The sequence below is a fragment of the Mastigoproctus giganteus genome, chromosome 6 (genome assembly GCF_048544385.1).
Source record: "Mastigoproctus giganteus isolate SK-2022 chromosome 6, ASM4854438v1, whole genome shotgun sequence".
NCBI classification, from domain to species: domain Eukaryota; kingdom Metazoa; phylum Arthropoda; class Arachnida; order Uropygi; family Thelyphonidae; genus Mastigoproctus; species Mastigoproctus giganteus.
The window spans coordinates 199,641,421-199,661,841 of record NC_143580.1 but is presented as its reverse complement, the minus strand read 5'-3'; the positions used below and the strand labels follow the sequence as shown (position 1 = coordinate 199,661,841).

At 35.2% G+C, this 20,421-nt stretch overlaps 1 protein-coding gene across 3 annotated transcripts in view; it reads right to left on the bottom strand.

The window, feature by feature from the left end:
* kst (spectrin beta chain, non-erythrocytic 5 kst) overlaps positions 1 to 20,421 on the bottom strand; it is a 593,342-nt gene that overhangs the window by 425,010 nt on the left and 147,911 nt on the right. For all 3 annotated transcript variants that reach the window (XM_090376665.1, XM_090376667.1, XM_090376666.1), the window contains exons 7-10: positions 19,131 to 19,243; positions 13,757 to 13,944; positions 4,519 to 4,744; positions 1,441 to 1,572 (exon numbers count right to left, since the gene is read on the bottom strand). In XM_090376665.1, coding sequence (XP_090232791.1) covers positions 1,441 to 1,572; positions 4,519 to 4,744; positions 13,757 to 13,944; positions 19,131 to 19,243 — 659 coding nt within the window. The remainder of the gene's footprint in view (positions 1 to 1,440; positions 1,573 to 4,518; positions 4,745 to 13,756; positions 13,945 to 19,130; positions 19,244 to 20,421) is intronic.

The following is a 20,421-nucleotide window of genomic DNA, read 5'->3' as shown; positions in this document are numbered from 1 at the left end:
TAAAATTACAATTTCAGAACAAAATTAAAACCTTAAACTTGTATCTTAACACAGTTATAACGCTATATTTATTTTTCGGTATCGAGTGTTATCTACGAGTTCCCTTTATATAACTTCCGTATCAAGTATGTATTAATTATTTGCTACGTTTGTACTCTAAGTCGTTATATATATATAGTTAAAAGTACAATTTAATTGACAATGAAGTTTAACAAGATTAATAGATGTACTGATTAATTGACAATATTATATTATGCACTATACTATACAAAGCTAATGCTATCGAATTCCGGATATGCTGTATCGCGCTTCAGTAACGAGTGTTATCTACGAAATCCCTTTATATAACTTCTGTATCAAGTTATGTATTAATTATTTATTTTTACTAATTATTTATGTTCCGTAACCTAAGTGGTTATATGTATAGTTAAAATTACAATTTAATTGCCAATGAAGTTCGACAAGATTAATAGATTTTACTGATTAATTTTCACGTAGCAATGGCGGCCGTTTATGAACGGTAAACACGTGGATTTGATACCCTTTCCGATACTAAGTAATACCTACAAAATCTCTATCTAAGTTATTTTAACTTTAAGTACCGTAAATAGGAATATAAAGCTACTCTAGAAATAAGTTAATATGTCAATTTAAACTAATAAAGCAGAAAATAAATCAGAAAAAACTTCTCTATTCCAAGAGCGGCAGAAAGGCACGTCCGCACAGGAAATCCTCGACCAATTTACAAATTAACTTAGCATATGTTGCTTCATAAGTTATCAACAATTACATATGATAATGGTTACAGAATGCCAAGAACTAATGAAATTGCCAACATTAACTGAACAGATATAACATCAAGAGAAACCAGTAGGTTAGCATTCAGGAAAGAAATGCCACTTCCTTCTTTGCTAGCAAGTAAATCAATTATTAAAAGTAACAAAGGTTAATAGCGAAAAAAGAAGGAGCAATTCCTTCTAAAATATTTATTATATCAGTTTCTGTTATGACTATTCAGTTATGTCATTTCTATTATGGCTATTCATTTATGTCATTTCTGTTATGGCTATTCAAAAATAAATTTTGTTTCCTTAAATATGGTGGCACTGTTATCAGTATATATTCTATATGCCATGGTAGCAACTAAATTTTCCTTTTTCCTGGAGTGTGTGCGTGCACGCGCGCGCGCACGCACGCACGCACGTGCACACACACACGCACGCAATATTTTCATAACTTGAATGGTTGGTGTAAAAAAATCCACTAAGCGAACTCTGAATTTGGTTTAATCACAACCTTATTCAGTAATCGATATAAAGGCTTGTATAGTCTAGAAAGAAATTATTCATATTCCTTTCTAAACTACGCATGTGGTTAACTTAACACTTTCTTGATACAACTCTTGAGCAGATTTAATTCCATAATGTTTCCAATACTTACCCTAGCCAAGATATCTGCACTAATGGCTTCATGCTTTTTTACAGTGGCCTCAACCTGAGCTAAATTACTGCCGTACCTAGGATCAGATAGTACTTGAGTCATTTCTTTCAGGTATCCATCACGTAAAACACTCTAATGAAAACAAAAAGTGCAAAATAAAATAGAAGAATTTTATATATCTTAGTAAAGTTAACAAATAAAGGAAATATATAACCTTCTATCATATAATATAAAATAGCAACTTCATTAAAAATTAACTATACTAAACAAGAAAAATATTTACAATTCAAAACATTTTTAGTTTAAGAATTTATAATTTTAAAACATTTAACAAATATAAATAAGTTTTAATTAACTGTTATATCTAATACTAATACCACCTAACAAATTGAGTGTGAAGAATTTCATTTCACCATCCCCTCCACCAAAAATAGTAGACAAAATTACTTGAAATATGAGAGTACACTACACGTGTATGTCCACATGTATGTATGTATGTATGTATATACCTGAATACATTATACACACACTTGTCCATCACAGAAATACAAACACATCCTCCAATCTGAATAACATACTGTGCTAGCACTATAAAACACCAAGAGTCCAATACTGGCAGCAGTCCTTAGTAGGCAAAGCAAGTCTTTTTCATTCCATACTATTGGGCCATGGACTGCTTCTTTAGAGCAACCTTTAGTGACAGATCTCTCCATGCACTCATAACATGCTTGACAATAACCATTCTATTATAAAATTAGTCAAAATTCAGAGCATTAGCATTAGTAGAGGCATGTGATGCAACAAAGCAAGCTTATACAGCATCGGCCAAAAAAAAAAAAAAAAACCTTCCGATTTCATCCATCCATTCACTCCAAATGTTTGTCTAGTTCTGCCTTGAATTTATTTAAGCTGTCAACTTCCACAACAACAGATGGAAGTTTGTTCCAGCAATCAACCACCTGCTAAGCTAAAGGCAAATTTCAATACATCTATTCTACAACTGTCTTTCCTCAATTTGAATTTGTGTCCCCTCAGGTGATTAATCTGGCCAAGAGGAAGAATCCCATAAGCATTGAGCTTGTTCAAACCATTCAAGGCATTATACACCTCAATCAGATCATCTTGCAGGTGCCTAGTCTCCAGACACCGTAATTTTCAGAACTTAAGCTTTTCTTTGTAAGAGCAACCATTTGTTCCCATTCACTGATCTCATAGCCCTTCTCTGTACTCGTTCAGTAGTTAATTAGCTCAACATCCTTCCTAAAATGAGGCCTCCTGACCTATATACAGTACTCAAGGTGTGGTTTGACCATTGCCTTATACAAGGGGATAATCACCTCCTTATCCCTGCTAGAAAAATTCCTGTACATCGCTGACAAGACACCATCAGCTACTCTTGCAGACTGTCTGCACTGCTTCAGAAAACTTCATATCTGACTGCACAATTACCCCCAGCTCTTTTTCATTCTCCACTGTCCTGAGTGCAGTACTACACAGTTGATGCACTACTCTGGGTTACTGCTGTATATGTGTGCAATAATAACTATGGTAAACACTATGTTTTCATACATTTGAAAGGAGTACTATCATAAATGCCACAAGGGTGACTGCACTTTGTGGTCAAATGAAGTTTGGACACTATACAATAAGCCTATTAACTCGACGAAAACAGATTTCGCAAAAAACAATAGAATAAGGCTCCCATGAACCACATCAAAGTACCAAGCACAAGTACCAAGCTTTCAGTTTGTAGATTATTTATAGTAATCTATATTTAAAAATTCTTTATTAATAACTGTGCAGACTTAATATAAACATTCTATTAAGAGTGGTTTCTAAATTGTTTTGGGGTTTTTTGGTGCATCAGCTACTTGCTTACAGTGCATCAATTTATATAACTGCCACTTCCTATGGTCTGTATATGTGTTCAGGGGCCAATTTGTAGTAGTGTTGTATTATTGTTCGATCTGAAAAACACTATCTATCTCAGTGTTTTAACTGAGATGGTATTTTTCCTGGAATAACTCAAGGAAATATAATACTCCCTTTGCAGGGATAAGGAGGTGATTATCCCATTGTATAAGGCAATCAGGCCACACCTTGAGTACTATATACAGATCTGGAGACCTCATTTAGGAAGGGTATAGAGTTGCTGGAACGAGTACAGAGAAGGGAAACGACATTAGTGAGGGGAACAAAGGTGTGCTCTTACCAAGAAAGGCTTCAGTTCTGCAAACTGAAGTGTCTGGAGACTAGGCACCTGCGAGGTAATCTGACCGAGGTGTTTAAGGCTTTGAATAGATAGAGCAAGCTCAGTGCTGAAGGCATTCTTCTTACTGCTCAACCGACACACACAAGTGGGCACAAATTCAAATTAGAGTGGGCACAAATTCAAATTCAAACTGCAGAACAGATGTGCGGAAGTTTGCCATTAGCAAACGGGTGGTTGATTGCTGGAACAAACTTCCATGTGTTGTGGAAGTTGATAGCTTAAATAAATTCAAGGAAGAACTAGAGCAATTATTGGAGGGAATGAATAGGCGAAATGTGAGGTGTCATTGTTGTTTTTTTCTGATGCAGTATAAACTTGCTTTTTTGCATCATTTGCCACTGCTAATGCTAACTTCATCACCTGCACCTACAACTGAAGAATTTTCACCATAACTGACTAATACAACAACAACAACAAAAATGTTCATTTCTTTTTTTTATTCTATAATTTTCCTTTCTTCCTTAATTATAGGCTTAACAGGGATAGTTTAAACAATAAATCAATTCGTGAAATTTTAATCTTCTCTTTCATTATTACACTGTTATTTAACTATATTATTGTTATATGCAAAATAATTAAGTATGCTTCTTTCGCTATTACTCTATTAAATTCTAAAAGATGTTACATTTAAAAATTTCTATCTAATCTTTTTTTTTAAAGTAATCTGTTTATCATAATAAGCTGGAAGTATATGGCAAATCACATCACTTAACCAACATTTTGGTTATTGACTCATTTTTGAGGAGCCTAAATCCATCATTAAGCAAGGCATATACTTATATTTAATTATTTGGTTTTATGCTCACCTTTCTTTCAAACCTATAGGCAAGGTTTTCTAGTTTCTCTTGCCTGACTAGTTCTTCCCGTAAAACTACTTCACGTCTGTGTTCTGCTTTCTCTAGTTCATCCCATGCCTTTTCAATATCATGAACTAATTTTCCTTCAGGTGGAACATAAAGAGGTTGGCCAAGACCTTTCATTTTTGTCTGGATGGCAAACAATAGTGCTTCAATTTCACTCTTTTCTTTGTATCTGTATTAACAACAAAAAAATTCTATTCTACTTACTTAACAAGCATATTGTTATCAAGTACTATTAATGCTACCATCAAAATTTTTTTAATAAAGGGAAATTCTACAATAATAATCAGTGTTGTAAACTGCTACAATAATGTAATTTTTCTCTCTCTCTCTCTCTCTCTCTCTCTCTCTCTCTCTCTCTCTCTCTCTCTCTCTCTCTCTCTCTCTCTTCCCCCCCCCTCCCTCACTGGCCAATTTGGAAAAAAAAAATTATAAAATATTTTTAAAATATAGATGAAGAAACTAAAAACAACAATGGCTAATTAATAACAAAAAATAAGTAAACAGTAGCTTTCGGATGCTGTAGCCAGAAGGACATGCCAGACTAGAATAGAGGACTAAGTGGCAGAAGAGGAGGAGACAGAGGAGTGGAATGATGGAACATCTGCTTACTACAAAGGGTCAAATAGGGTAAATGCAAGTACCATGGTCCTTATTAACTGAAGCCCGAGTAATATTGATGTATACAGATTTTAACAACCAGCAGATCTTAAAGCCACATGTCAAGTGATGCCCGCATAATAGATTATGCGGGCATCACTTGGCATGAGGTTATGCCCTTCCAGCCAATAATGCATAGCTACTGCTGTCCAGGCAAAATCAGCATTCTTAACCACATCACAATGGTCTTTTAGTTGATCCTCCACATGACAGAGCTCTGCATTGGATTTGATTAGAACCACATTCCTCATTAAGTCATCCAATTCTTGCTAATTAGGGAAATGTCACTTTACTTTTAATAGGCCTCTGAAGTACAATCCCAATTATCCTCTTCACCAGATTTATCATCCAATTCTGAAAATGCTCTTCTCTGGAAGGGAGATTAAGAATTGGTAGACTTTTTTTTAAATTTTAATAGTCCAATCTCATTAATACAAAGTTCAAGGAACCTAAATTTTCGCATTTTGTAATAACAAAGTTTATAGTAACAAGGTCCCCCAAAAGTGTCAAAATTTAATCCCCCCCCCTCCCCCATTTTTTTTGTTGGTATCCATTGAGAAAATTTTGCAATTGGTAGCGGAATTCTTCTCTAGCTGTCCTAAAGAAATGTAGTCAGTGTTTGATTATGAGCAGGTAAGCCAGCATGTATCGAATCCTTTCTCATTTCTGTAAAATAAAACTATTCTTTCTTTTAAGGTAGGCAGCACTAGTAGAGAAAATTGGCTCGTCCTGTAAAATAGAACTATTCAGATTTTTTACTATTCGGAATTTTTATATTTTCCCATGTTTCTGCACACCTAGGAAGAAATATCTTCAATTTGAGACCAAATTGGTTAGGCCTATCATACACAATGGCTACAGCTAGCTGTACCCGTTGCAAAATTTTTGCAATTGGTACAGCTTTTCTCTAGCTGTCCTAAAGAAATGTAGTATCAATATATACGTGTAAATGTATTCAGGGTTGGTCTTTCAGAACGATCCTGAATACATTTGCAGAAACACAAAAAGGGATATTTCTTCTTTGATGCAAGGTATGTTCAACACGACCAGTCAGAGTAGCAGATGGCAGACATGTCTTCCGCATTCTGACTGTGACATACTTCTAAATCCTTAAATTACTTACCTTAAATAACCTCAAAGGAAAAAACAAATAAACTTGAAGTTGACAACAATAACATGATGTCATTGTTATTTGGTTTTTCTTTTTTTTATTCTATAATTTGGAGCATTAGCAACTAAGGCCATATTGCTCCGGAGATATGCAGTGGTCATTCCCTGATCTCTCCGCATCCATCCGTCCTTCTTGATTAGCTTCTAATCAAGAAGCGTGTGCTATGCACTGCTGCTCCTGCCCACCCGGCTACAGAGGCGCCAATAACACGATGAGTTCTGAATGTATTAAATATAACGAATGGCAATGAGTGTATGAGCTCGTGTGCGCAACATGGGAGCATATTGTGAGCAGTGAAATGGAATCCTAACAATTAGTTCTTTCTTTTAAGGTAGGCAATTTTACAATTGGTAGAGTTTTATTACTATTATTATTAGTATTTTTTTTTCCGAACAAAGGACACAATTGTGTGAATGTGAAAATTGTTAATCGGTTAAATAATTAAAGTGAAAATTTTTAATCAGAAAAAAATGCCTTATCAACTTAGACAACTGTTTGTTTAACAGTTAACATCTTCCTGTGGCTCCATCTATGAAGTAAATGTTGAACCAATTTCATTTGTACTACAAAACTGTCCCGTTCCGTAAAATAAAACTATTCGGAATTTTTAAATTTTAACAACTTTCTGCACACCTAGGAAGAAATAACTTCAAGTTGAGACCAATTCCAGCCTGTTCCGTTAAGCCTATCATTCACACTGACTGTCGAAAGAAAACGGCTTCCATATTAAATATGTAGATAATAAATAATAATAATATCAAAAATAAATGAAAAAATAAATTTAAATTAATAAAATAAAATAATAAAAATTAAAAAAATAAAAACAAAAGCCTTGTCTAACAATACAGTAATAGGAATAGCACATTTTTTAATGATTTTATTTTATTTATAAGATAAACTAAGAAAAAAGCAATTAACAGAAATGAAAATATTGTCAGCATATATTTCGATATATACAACATTTTAGTATCACAGTAAAAAGAATTACAATCTTAATATAAAAGGAGACAAACAAAAAATTAACTTTTTAATTAATCTAATTTAAAGAAAGAATCCAATGTTGTTTGCACAGTTTTTATCATATATGCATTTTTAACTACAGCACAGACATTATCAAATGCAATAGTTGTTTCTTTATCAATGTTACTGCAGGCTAACACATTCTCTTTTATGCTCAATGCATTTTGGGCATCTTTTCTAGATGGCAGTGTGTGTGTGCTTCTTCACTTTTGCTGTGATGGCAACAAAAATATCATTGTTTTGCTTGGTTACTCAGCAGCTCTTCTGGTGTTGGCATTGCTCTGGTAGCAACTTCTTCATCCATCTTCACAAACTCTTCAAATTTGCCAACAACCATTCCTCAATATTGCTATCACATTCATCTGCTGGACCATATTTTTCAATGATATTCTCTCCAAAGCCACTCTTTCTGAAGGAGTTGATTATTACACTTGATGCAATACTATCCCAAGCAATAACAAGATTACAGATATCATCCAAGACATTCCAATTTGGCTGCAAATTGTTCCCTCCTTCTATGTTGTGGATCAAGTACCTTATCAGGTGGGCTCTATATGCTCTCTTGAGGTTATAAATAATGCCTTGATTCAGTGGCTGCATAAAACTGGTGGCACTGGGAGGTAAAAACAACAGCCGTACATTTGTCAAATTACGTGTCTAGAATGTGCTGTACAACAAAGGCGCCTCCGTAGCCAGGTGGGAAGGAGCAGCAGCAGTGCGTAGCACACGCTTCTTGATTAGACCGGGGTTCGGGCCCGTCACCACCAAATACGAAGGATGTGGAAAGGTCACGAAATGACCACCGCATATCCCGGAGCAGTATGGCCTTAGTTGCTAATGCTCCTAAAAATCAAATAACAAATAATAACAAATAACTGTACAACAATCCAGAATCATCATCAGCATTTTTTTTTTTTTTTTTTTAAACCATTCTTCTGTCCACTTTTGATAACCAAGATTAAAAATTTCAACCATAAGTCAAGCACTTCTATTGGCCTCATAATCACAGGGGAATTGGTTAACTTCTTTAAAACAACTTGGCTTGGAAAATTTACCAATCACAAGTGGGGGTAGTTTTGTACTGCCATCTGAATTGCAGAATAACAGAACGCTGAGTCTTTGCTTACTTAATTTTCCACCATGACAAGACTCTCCTCGAACAGCAAATGTTTTTTTAGCAGCAAATTATAAAATAAACCTGTCTATTCAAGATTAAAAATATCCTTTGGTACATCTGAAGTCACTAATTCCATGTTTCTGAGCTAGACAATTTGCTTTTCTTGCAAAATTGGAGCAATATATTTCCAACCTGATATTGGCAAATTAGGTGCATACATTTGTTCGTAGCACTTGAAAGGTTTTGTTTCAAGCTCCCCGTGTTCTGCACCATAAATTCGTTTCTTGTTATTTTGGAATGGAAATCCACAACCATCTGATTTGCAACAAATGTGAAAAGCAGTTGAGTCACCATAGACCAGCATCCTATGGCATGCTTTCACCATCTCATTGAATCCAAACTATTCTTAAGGCTAAAGGAAGATAACCTACTCACTATTAGGTAATTGTACCTAATAAAATCTGGACCAGCGTGGCAGATTATGGTCCGTTTTCCTCAGCATGAATTGTTGAGGAGGCTTCCATTCTGCAGTGGGTTGATAATGGCTGCACTTTACCTTTTTACCTAATAAAATTACCCACTCGATATATCTCCTTTAAGTACTACTGTACACTGATTGGCCACTTTATTAGGTACCCCTACCTATGTATCCGATGTATACCTATGTAGTGATGTATCCGATGAAAGAGGAGTGATGCTGGAGGAATTCATTGCTGCCTCAGGTGTAGAGGTGTTAAATGTGACAGGACATGCTCCTACTTATTCCACGGTACATGGTCAGTCATGTATTGATTTAACTTTGGCAACTACCTCTATTGTGGATAGTATTAGAAATTGGAAAGTGATAGAACATCATATCACTAGTGATCATAATAGCATCTCTTTTTCCTGTGTTATAAAAGATTCAGTAATGATATTGATAGATTTATGGATAAAACTGCAAAGTGGCCAAAGTTTGAGCAGGTGTTTTTGAGTAGTATCAATGAAATAAACTGGGTAGGCCTGACATCAAATGATTATGTTAAACAATTAACTGTTATTTTAATAGATGCATGTTCTTGTAGTATGAAGAAAAGGTATAAGGTTAATAGGCCAGTATTCTGGTGGAGTACTGAATTATCTGAAAAAAGGAGAGAAACATTTTGTTTAAGAAGAAAGTTCCAGGCTGTAAGAAGAAACGGAGATTTAGATTTGTGTGAGATGTATAAAAATATGTATAAAGCTTGTCGTAAAGAATATGTTACAGCTATCTGTAAAGCTAAACAGAATAAGTGGAGGGAATATGTGAGCAAACAAGGATCTAGGGATCCATGGAATTCCATTTTTAAATTATTAACTAATAAGAGAAGCCTATCGGAAATAATGAGTACTATCGGCAATGAAAATAGTCAAACATTAACTTGGGAAGAATCAGTGAACAGGATATTGGACGATCTCTTTCCAGATGAAAATGAAGAAGTCAATGATTTAGAAATAGATGGTCAGAATTTTATCGTGACACCAGAAGAACAGTTTACATTAGAAGAACTGACAACGGCCATGGGCCAAGCGAAGGATGGTAGATCGCCGGGCCTAGACAAAATAGAAGTATTGGTGATGAAAAGATCTTTTCAAATGGCTCCAGAGTTATACTTAAATTTGTATAATCTATGTTTAGAAGAGGGTGCCTTTCCGGATGAGTGGAAGAGAGCACAGATAAAATTACTTATAAAAGGGACAGATCGTATGCTTAACGAAACTGGTACATATCGTCCAATCGCTCTCCTCTCCGTTTTGGGTAAGATATATGAAAGATTATGTATGAACCGTCTTATGATGAGATATGAAACAAGAAATATGTTATCACAAAACCAATATGGTTTTAAGAAAGACTCATCAACTGAAGATGCGGTATATAGATTGCTTCAAGCGGTGGAGGACAGTGAGGAACGGTATTGTTTAGGTATATTTATTGATTTTAAAGGTGCTTTCGACCACTTATGCTGGGGTGGCATCATGTCTAGAATTAAAGAAGATTGTAAGACAAAATTATATAAGGTGTTTAGAAGCTACTTTTCCAATAGGGAAGTAGTAGTTAAAACTAGATATACAGAGATAATTAGGAAAGTTGTTAAAGGATGTCCACAAGGCTTGGTGATAGGCCCCTTTACGTGGAACATGGTCTTTGATGAATATTTAAATGAAGAAATGGCTGGAGTCACAAAAATAGCTTATGCTGACGACTTGGTAATGATGGTTCAAGGAAATTCCAGATCTTCCATAGAAAGTAGAGCAGAAGAAGCTTTGACTACATTGGAAATATGAACAAAGAAACATAAATTGCAGGTTTCAAAGGAAAAGACGGTTCAGATGTTGCTTAAGGGAAGACTAAGCATGAATAGAGCTCCTACTGTACGGCTGATGGGGAGTGCCGTTCGATATGCACGAGTAACGAAATATCTTGGTTTAATGATTGAAGAACGTTTGTTCTTTACAGAACACGTTAAGTATTTAAAAGTCAAAATTAAAACCTTATATGCCAAACTCCAGAGGGTGATTAGAAGAGATTGGGGCATAAAAGGTAGAGGCCTCAATCTGTTATACGATTGTTTGTTTTCACCTATAATGTGTTATGCTGCCGGGGCTTGGGTTCATAGGATTGGGAATAAGATTACACCTAGTACAAGCACAAAGATTTGCATTACTAGGGATTACTCGGGCATGTCGGACGGTGTCCACAGAAGCCTTGCAGGTAATATCAGGTAGGTTGCCAGTCCAGTATGTAGTGTTAATAGCTAGAGTAGGATATCTTACTAAACGGAATATTAGGAAGACGATAGTAAGAATAAGAACTTGTCCAGAACCAGATAAAATTTATACAAGAGCAGATGTTAAAAGTGAAAAGAATAGAATTTTAGAAGAAGTTAAAATAAGATGGCAAATAGAATGGGAAACATCTGAAAAAGGACGACAGACCTTTATGTTTTTGCCGAAAATAAATATAATTGATACTAAAAGAAAGACTTGGCAACAGTTTGGTCTTTGTTCTATGTTTCTGTTAACTGGACATGGATTGGCATTGAGACTCTTTCAGCTTGGACTTAAAGAAAATGGGTTATGTAAATGTGGAGAGCTTGAGACATCTGAGCATGTTATGCTTGACTGCAATTATTATGTTGACTTGAGAATGGAATTGAAACTATCAATTGGCTATCTGGAGAAGGAGAGACTCCATGTCATGTTCACTGATAAAAGACTATTTACTTATTTTAATAAGTACGTTTCGGAAGTATTTAAAAGGAGATTCAGATTGCTGGGTAGTAGAGACACGCCTCCAAGTGGCAGGGATGTCAACTCATCCAATTAGGATCAATGATAGTAAATCAAAGTTGATTCTCCTTGCATGAGGCTAAGTGGCCAGATAGGAATTATTTGTTTGGTTATTATTTATTTATTTATACTAACAAAATTGAATTCTAAAAGTTAGGAAAAATCCCATTCTCTGATTTTACCGTGGATAGGCCACGGCCTAGGGAGCGGATTTGGCGAATGGAGGTTAAAATGGTAATGGTACCCCTACCTAATAGCAAGAAAGTCCCGCTTTAGCAATAAAAAAAAAAGCCTGAATTTGTAGAATGGATTCAACGAGGTGTTAAATGCATACCACAAGGATGATGGTCCATGGTAATTCAGCTGTTTCCCACAGTTTTTGCAAATTGGATGGCTGCAGATCTCAACTCTGAAGAATTTGTTCCACCTCATCCCACAGGTGTTCAAGTTGGACTGATATCAGATGACTAGTAAGGCTACCGAAGTAAACTGAATTCATCCTCGTGTTCCTGTTGCTAGTTCTATACAATTCTGGCATTGTGACATGGTGTATTATCTTGTTTGAACAGCATGTTCACAGATGGATATGCTGCAGCCATGCAAGGATCCACCTGGTCAGAAACAAGTTCCAGATAACCTGTGCCAACCAAATTTTTCTCCAGAGGCTCAATGTGCACCACAAAAACACAACTCAACACTATTTGACTGCTATTGCCAGTCTATACCATTGACATCTGGCAGGGTGGCTCCATCAGCTTGTACTGTTTTCACCATATTCTGGTCCTGCCATCAGCATGAAACAGCAGATATGGGTATTTGCCAGACCAGACAATTTTTTTCCAAATCCACTACTTTCCAGCATTGGTATTCCTGAATTCACTGTAACTGTACCTTTTTTTTTTTTTTTTTTTTGCCGGACAAGAATGCAATTCCAGGTCAGTTGCCCACTGCCACATCCCATCTGTGACAAGGTACAATGTGTGCATTCTGAAATGAACTGTTTAATTACCATATCCATAGATTTAAACTTTTATTGGTTTGTAGTGACTTATTATTTGACTGACCCTAGCTTTTCTGTTACCCTGCACAAGTCGTATCAGTCTTGGGTGGCCTCTCACATCAACAAGCTGCTTCTAGTCACAGGATCACCATTGGCTGAATGTTGTGTGGTTGTTGGACCAATCCCAATACATACAAGACACAGTCATATATAAAAAACCCAGAAGGGTTACAATTTTGGATATACTCATACAGGCACATCTGGCACCAACTATCATGCCACATTCAAAATCACTTAAATCTTTCGTCTTGCTCATTCTCACACTGAATTGCTCACATGCAGTATCCCCATGTAGCTGTCCACATCGCATGGTGTAAACAAGTGATACTGTTATTGAAGGAGTGCTCCATTTCATGAAAAGGGTAGGCATACCTAATAAAGTGGCTACACAGTTTATTCTCACTTTCTCACATATATATATATATATTACTATAAACTTGTAAAAGCTGACAACATTTGGGTTGCATTATGGAAGTGTTAGGTTCGCACATAGCCAAATGGCTGCATGAATAACATCCCTGCTTTCAACAAAGGAACAAGCCATTTTATTCTATCTTGTTCACTTTTTTTTTTTTCTTCTTTTTTTTTTTTTTTTTTTTTTTTTTTATTTAGCAATGAAACTGTTAAAGGAATATGAACATCAATACAGTTATAATCTGACTATCACTAGAAATTAGAATCCCATAAATTAAAATAAATCAAAACATAAGAATTAAATGAAGGGAAGTAATTTCTTCTTTCTTACATTATATATTTTTTTAAATAAAATGTAACAAATATAACTGAAGAATTTAAACTTGTTATATTTAATTTTAAACAACAAATATCTTTACTTAAAGTTGCTTACTTTGGTGGTTTTTCAACAGTCCTATATTCTTTAAATTTCAATAACTCTTTCTGTATTCCTTCTAATGAGTTTGGAAAGTTTCTGTTATCCAATTCTACAATTTTGGCTTGTATCCACTCTAAAATATTAGTAGTGAAGAACTCATAACTTCCTTTCAACTTATCAATGTCAATTAACTGCCCAACAATCTAAGGAAAAACATAATAAAACTATTAATTTTACAATTATAATTTCACAAATACAGTGCAATTAGGTTTTTTTTTTAATCACTGGCTGATTATTATTATTATTATTATTATTATTATTATTATTAACAGTAATAGTTGTAGCAGCAGCAAATGATGCAAGAAAGCAAGCAAGCTTATACGGCATCAGCCCAAAAGGGCAGGGGGCACACTTTCTATTTCACCTGACCCTTCCCCCTCTAACAGCTTCTCCAGTTCTTTGAATTTATTCAAACTATCCACCTCTACCACAGCAGATGGGAGTTTGTTCCAATAATCAACTACCCTCTGGCTGAAGAAAAATTTACACACATCCAACCAGCACCATCCTTCCTCAATTTGAAGTTATGCCCCCTTGTGTGCAGTCTGAGCAAGAGGAAGGTTTCCATCAGCACTAAAATTACTCAATCTATTCAAAGCCTTAAACACCTCAATCGGTTCTCCTTACAGAAGCTCTAGCTTACACAGATGCTACAATTTGCAAAACTGCCTTTCTTGGTAAAAGTACCTGTTTGCTCCCCTCACTAATTTTGTTGCTCTTCTTTTCACCCATTCCAACAGATCAACATTCTTCCTAAAATAAGATTCCCAGACCTGTATGCAGTACTCAAATCTAACCATTGCCTCACATAATGGGATAACCACCTCTCCATCTCTGCTGGAAATTTTCCTGTATATCATTAACAAAACCCTATCAGCTGTCATGGCAGCCTGTTTGTTTGTTTGTTATTTGATTTTTAGGAGCATTAGCAACTAAGGCCATATTGCTCTGGGAAATGCGGTGGTCATTCCCTGACCTTTCCGCACCCTCCGTATTTGGTGGTGATGGGCTCGAACCCCGGTTTAATCAAGAAGCATGTGCTACGCACTGCTGCTCCTTCCCACCTGGCTACGGAGGTGCCATGGCAGCCTGTTTCCATTGCTTAAAGAACTTCATATCTGACTGCACAATTACCCATCTTTTTCATTCTCCAATGCCCTAGTGTAGCACCACACAGCTGGTATATTAATTTGGGATTACTACTCCTCATATGAAGTAGCTTGCATCTGTCAATATTAAACTTTAATTGTCACTTTTCAGCCCATCTACCTAATTTGTCTAGTCCTTGTTGCATAGCATACCCTAATTACTGTGATTAACTACCCTGCCAACCTTCATATTATCTGCAAACTTAAACATTAAGCCTGATATGCCTTCATCAATATCATTAATAAATATAGAAAACAACAATGGACCCAGCACTAAACCCTGGGGGAATCCACTAATTACATTATTCCAATAAGACCAGTGCCCATTGATAACCACGCTCTGTCTTTTCCCAGTCAACCAGATCCTTTTTAATCCATATCAGCCACTTGCCCTTAATACCACACTGTATAGCAGTCGTTTATGGGCAACGGTATCAAAAGCTTTTCTGAAATCTAAATATATGACGTCAAAAATTATTTTTTTACAACCAGTTTCTTTTTCTCTTCCACTTTCCTCTCAGTTAACACAAAATCTTTCAGCTCCCTGTTAGAATTTGATCAATTTCTGGCATCTTCTTCCCTAAAGAAATCCTCATGCATGAATGTAGATACAAAATATCTATTCGATATTTCACCTGAGCAGGATCATCAACCACTGATATTAAGTGGATCAATGTAATTCATCCCCTTCCTTCTACTCTTTACATAAATAAAGCTTTGCTGCTTTTCTTTGCCAGAGACTTCTTGTAATTACCTTCCCTTGCCCTTTGTGACTTGTTTGCAGACTAGTTTATATCTACTGTAGCATTTGTATCACCTGATAATTTATATTATCAGGTGCATTTTGCTTCACTGCCATAGTCTTGTCAGTTCATCTGACATCCATTTAAGTCTATGCCTTGAACTATATCTTTATTATTATTATTATTATAATATTTAGGTTTATATATATTAGCATTAGTAGAGGCATATGATGCAAGAAAGCAAGCTTATTCAGCATCAGCCAAAAAAAAAAAAAAAAAAAAAACCCTCTCCCATTTCACCTCTCCGTTCGTTCGAAATACCTGTCCAGCTGAGCCTTAAATTTATTTAGGCTATCAACTTCCACAACAAGGGATAGAAGTCTGTTCCACCAACCAACTACCCACTGGCTAAAGGCAAACTTCCGCACATCTATCCTACAACTGTCTTTCCTCAATTTGAATTTATGTCCTCTCAGGTGATTATACTGAGCAAGAGGAAGAATCCCATCGGCATTGAGAATGCTCAAACCATTCAAGGCTTTATACACCTCTATCAGATCACCTCACCGGTGCCTAATCTCCAGACACTGTAATTTGCAAAACTTAATCCTTTCTTCGTAAGCGCAACCCTTTGTTCCATTCACTAATCTTGTTTCCCTTCTCTGTACTCGTTCCAGCAGCTCTACATCCTTCTTTAAATGAGGCCTCCACACCTGTATACAGTACTCAAGGTGTGGCCTGACCATTGCCTTATACAAGGGAATAATCACCTCCTTATCCCTGCTAGAAAAATTCCTGTATATATCATTGACAAGATACCATGAGCTACTCTTGCAGCCCATCTGCACTGCTCAGAGAACTTCATATCTGCCTGCACAATTACCCCCAGGTCCTTTTCATTCTCTACCACTGTCAGCGTAGTACCACAGAGTTGATACGTTGATCTGGGGTTACTGTTTCCCATATGTAGTACTTTACATTTGTCAATGTTAAACTTCATTTGCCGACCGGGCTAGCCAGGTGGGTAAAGTACCTGCCCGGCAACCCAAAGGTCGCGGGTTCGATTCCCGCCTCGGGCTTGGATCAAAGTACTGCAAAAACCTTGGGAGGTGCAATATGGCCACAGAAGCCGATGCGCCAACAACTACCAAATCAAAAAAAAAAAAAAAAAGCTTCATTTGCCACCTCTCAGCCCATCTGCTCAACCTTTCCAGATCCTGTTGCAGGAACATAGCATCAGTAGTGTCCTTAACAACCCTGCCAACCTTTGTATCGTCTGCAAACTTGGACATTAAGCTTGATATACCATCATCAATATCATTTATGAATACAGAAAACAATAATGGATCCAACACTGAACCCTGAGGGACTCCACTAATAACATTAGTCCACGATGAGCAGTGTCCATTGATTACCACTCTGTCTTCTCCCCCTCACCCATCCCTTTATCCATAGCAGCAATTTGCCTCTAATGCCACACTGCTCCAATAAATAAGTAATTAACACAGTAATTTATTTGTTATTTATTATTTTTCATTTTATTTTTGTACATTTTTTTTATGCTTTCTCAGTACCAGTTCATTTTTGTACTAGGTTTTTCAAATTCTTTCACCTGTTTAACCACTATTTCACTTCCACTTTTGACTATCCCTTAAACTTCTCTTAGTTCAGGCACTGTGTGTACTTTTCATTTCCATTTTCACAGACACTTTATTTTACAAACCACATTTTATATATATATATATATATATATATATATATATATCTCTTATATATTATATTAATATATATATATATATATATTTTTTTTTTTTTTTCTTTGGGCTCCCTCACAGAAGAAACCCAAAAATTAGCTATTCTTCTTCTACTTATGGTTTGGTAACTTTGTCATTTTGAATAAATGTTGAATTTCACTTTGAATTCTGTCTCTTCTCATATTTTAGATTTTTTTTGAAAAATGCTTAAATTGGCTTCTACAAGGATAACATTCTCAATAACTGTGAAAGACTCATTATCACACTGCAAGGCATTTTCAGCTAATATCAAACTGAAAATATTAGTGATTTGGTCCATCAATTCAACAGCAGCTGTTAACTTTTGTTTGGTGTGGACTGCTTCTTCAGCAATATTCAAGGTGATAAAATAAATGGAGGATAATCCATTTTGCAGGGGGGGAAAATGAAAATCATTATTGAAAATCACAATATAGCAGAGATATGGTACACAGAATTTGGAATTAAAAAATTTAGTTGTACTTGAATAAAGCAATAATTCATACATTGGCATTGCTTGTGTTAATTCTCTCTCTCTCTCTCTCTCTCTCTCTCTCTTCCCCTCCCACACACACATTTTAGATTTTTTCATGTATTGACAAATACTTTTTAGAGAAAATATCAAAAGAAACATGGTTCAAAAATTCTCTATAAAGAGATATCATTAAAAATTGATTCTGAGCCTTAAATTTTCCTAATTTACCTTTATTCAAATTGAGCACAGACTATACCAATTTTTAATTTTGAAAAATCCAAGTGTAGAATGTACACTTCAATCAACCAATAAACCAGTTTTTGCTGCTGATTTTACAGCACATTAATATTTTAGGACATGTTGCACTATTGTATATCTGTAAAAATATGTTAATAGGTAACATATTGATGCCATGCAGGTTGAAAAATTCAGAATAACTCACAGGTTGGGAGGAACCCCCTACCGAGATATTTCATTCTGGCTTGAGATTGGCTAACTTCTGAAAAGTCCTTTAAGAAATGTCCCAGTCTCCAAAAGAATTCAAACTCAAACCTCTTGAAAACAAATGACAAAACTGTAATACTATACTCTCATGAAGAACCTATAAATCAGACAATACTTTTTTGGTTAATGGGTCAATACACTGCTTACAGTATACACACTGAAAACTGTTCTTGTGTGTTCCCAGGCTCCTCGGGTGATTCTTTAGCAAGTGAATGCAGTTTTCCCAATTAACACAACAAAATGTTTGGAGAACTTTTGTTGTGTTAAGTCAAAATATATATATTTCCTGTTTTATGCTCAACTTTGGCTGCCTTCCACTTGCATTCATTGTTCTGGACAGAGACCTTTAGAATTCTAAAAATTCTAAAATCCATCATACAATAATTCCTACCCTAGAACATACCAAAGAATAAGTCTGAATTTCTTGAATTAGTTTTCATGTGGCCTGTCAATTTTACAAGACTGAAAACTAGCTCCTGTACCACCTGCGGCTTCATTTATACCTTTATTCTATTGTAATGGCATCTACAATATTTTATAATCAACAATTTGCATAAATGTTTCCTTAATGTCTTTATACTTTTGGTAACATAGTGTATATTGAATTCTTGCTATACAAATTTGTATTATCCAGTAAAATTTTGATTTCAAAGTCTGTATTTACTAAAATAATGAACACATCCTCACATTTGCTATCCTTCTCCCTCCTTTCATTTCATTTTTCATTCTTGCAAAAGTATGATAATAGGAAGCTACATAGGTAATGACTGATTTCTCATCTGGCTTGTTTGTATCCATGTCTAGAAAAGAAAGAAGTATAATAGATTAAATAATAAAAAATTATCAATGGATTTTTGTTTATTAAATTATCTGAGGTTCCACAATGTGCAGATGTTATAACTATAAACATAAATAACAGCAAAACAAACATCTAAATTAGCATTAGCATAGGCATTTGATGCAAGAAAGCAAGCTTATGCAGCATCAGCCAAAAAAAAAAAAAAAAAACCACTTCCACTTCACCTCTCTGTTCGTTCGAAATACCTTTCCTTACACTTCAGAGATTGTGATTCTGTCAATTACACTTCAGAGATTGTGATTAAACAAAATGAATACTTTTTTTTTGCCACAGAAGAAGAGAGAAGAGTATCATAGTTTATAATTAAATACAGGATAATCAAGAAGTGAGCAGGGTCACAGCCAAAGAGGCAGAAGTTATACAGTCAAGAAATACACTAAACAGGGAAAACTAAAGTAGAAGTATGGTCACCTGAATGAGTAAAACACATTTAAATATAAACAGATTCCCTGTACAATTTTTCACTTTCCAAATTTAAATATTAAAAAAATATTAGAAGAAAAATCATGAAATGAGAAAACCTAGTATTTAAAGTAGATATTCATATATAAGTTTATAGTAATAATAGAGGTATTCACCGAAGTCCTAGTTGTGCATTTATAGAAAACAAAAAGATCTGAACTGAAAGCACTTTATCTATGTAAAATTTAGAATATATTTATTATTAATACAGCCTAAAAATAATGTTCCATAGATTTTCCCTCCTCTACTTCCTCAATGATTGCAAAAATTAAAGATAAGATGGTTAACATATTATTTATCTCTATTATATTTTACTTAAATTATTAATTCTAATTTTATTGTTTAATCTGAGAATGGCTTAGTCTTCTCCAAAAATCATCCTTAGCCAATTCTTAGGAAATTCTTTTAACACAGGATTCTCCTGATCTCTGGAAACAACAGACATTATGGACCTTATAGATCTAACCACCAGACAACTATTTCAAATTTCTTAATCAAATGCACATACAAGCATCAGAACTGGGAATAGGAACCTGTTGTCCCTCCCCCTTCCCTTGGCCAACATATTTATGACAGCTTTAAAAGAACCGGCACTAAATAACATCCACCTTTAAAACTAGCATATTGTCAACATACTGATGAAATGATTGTGATTTG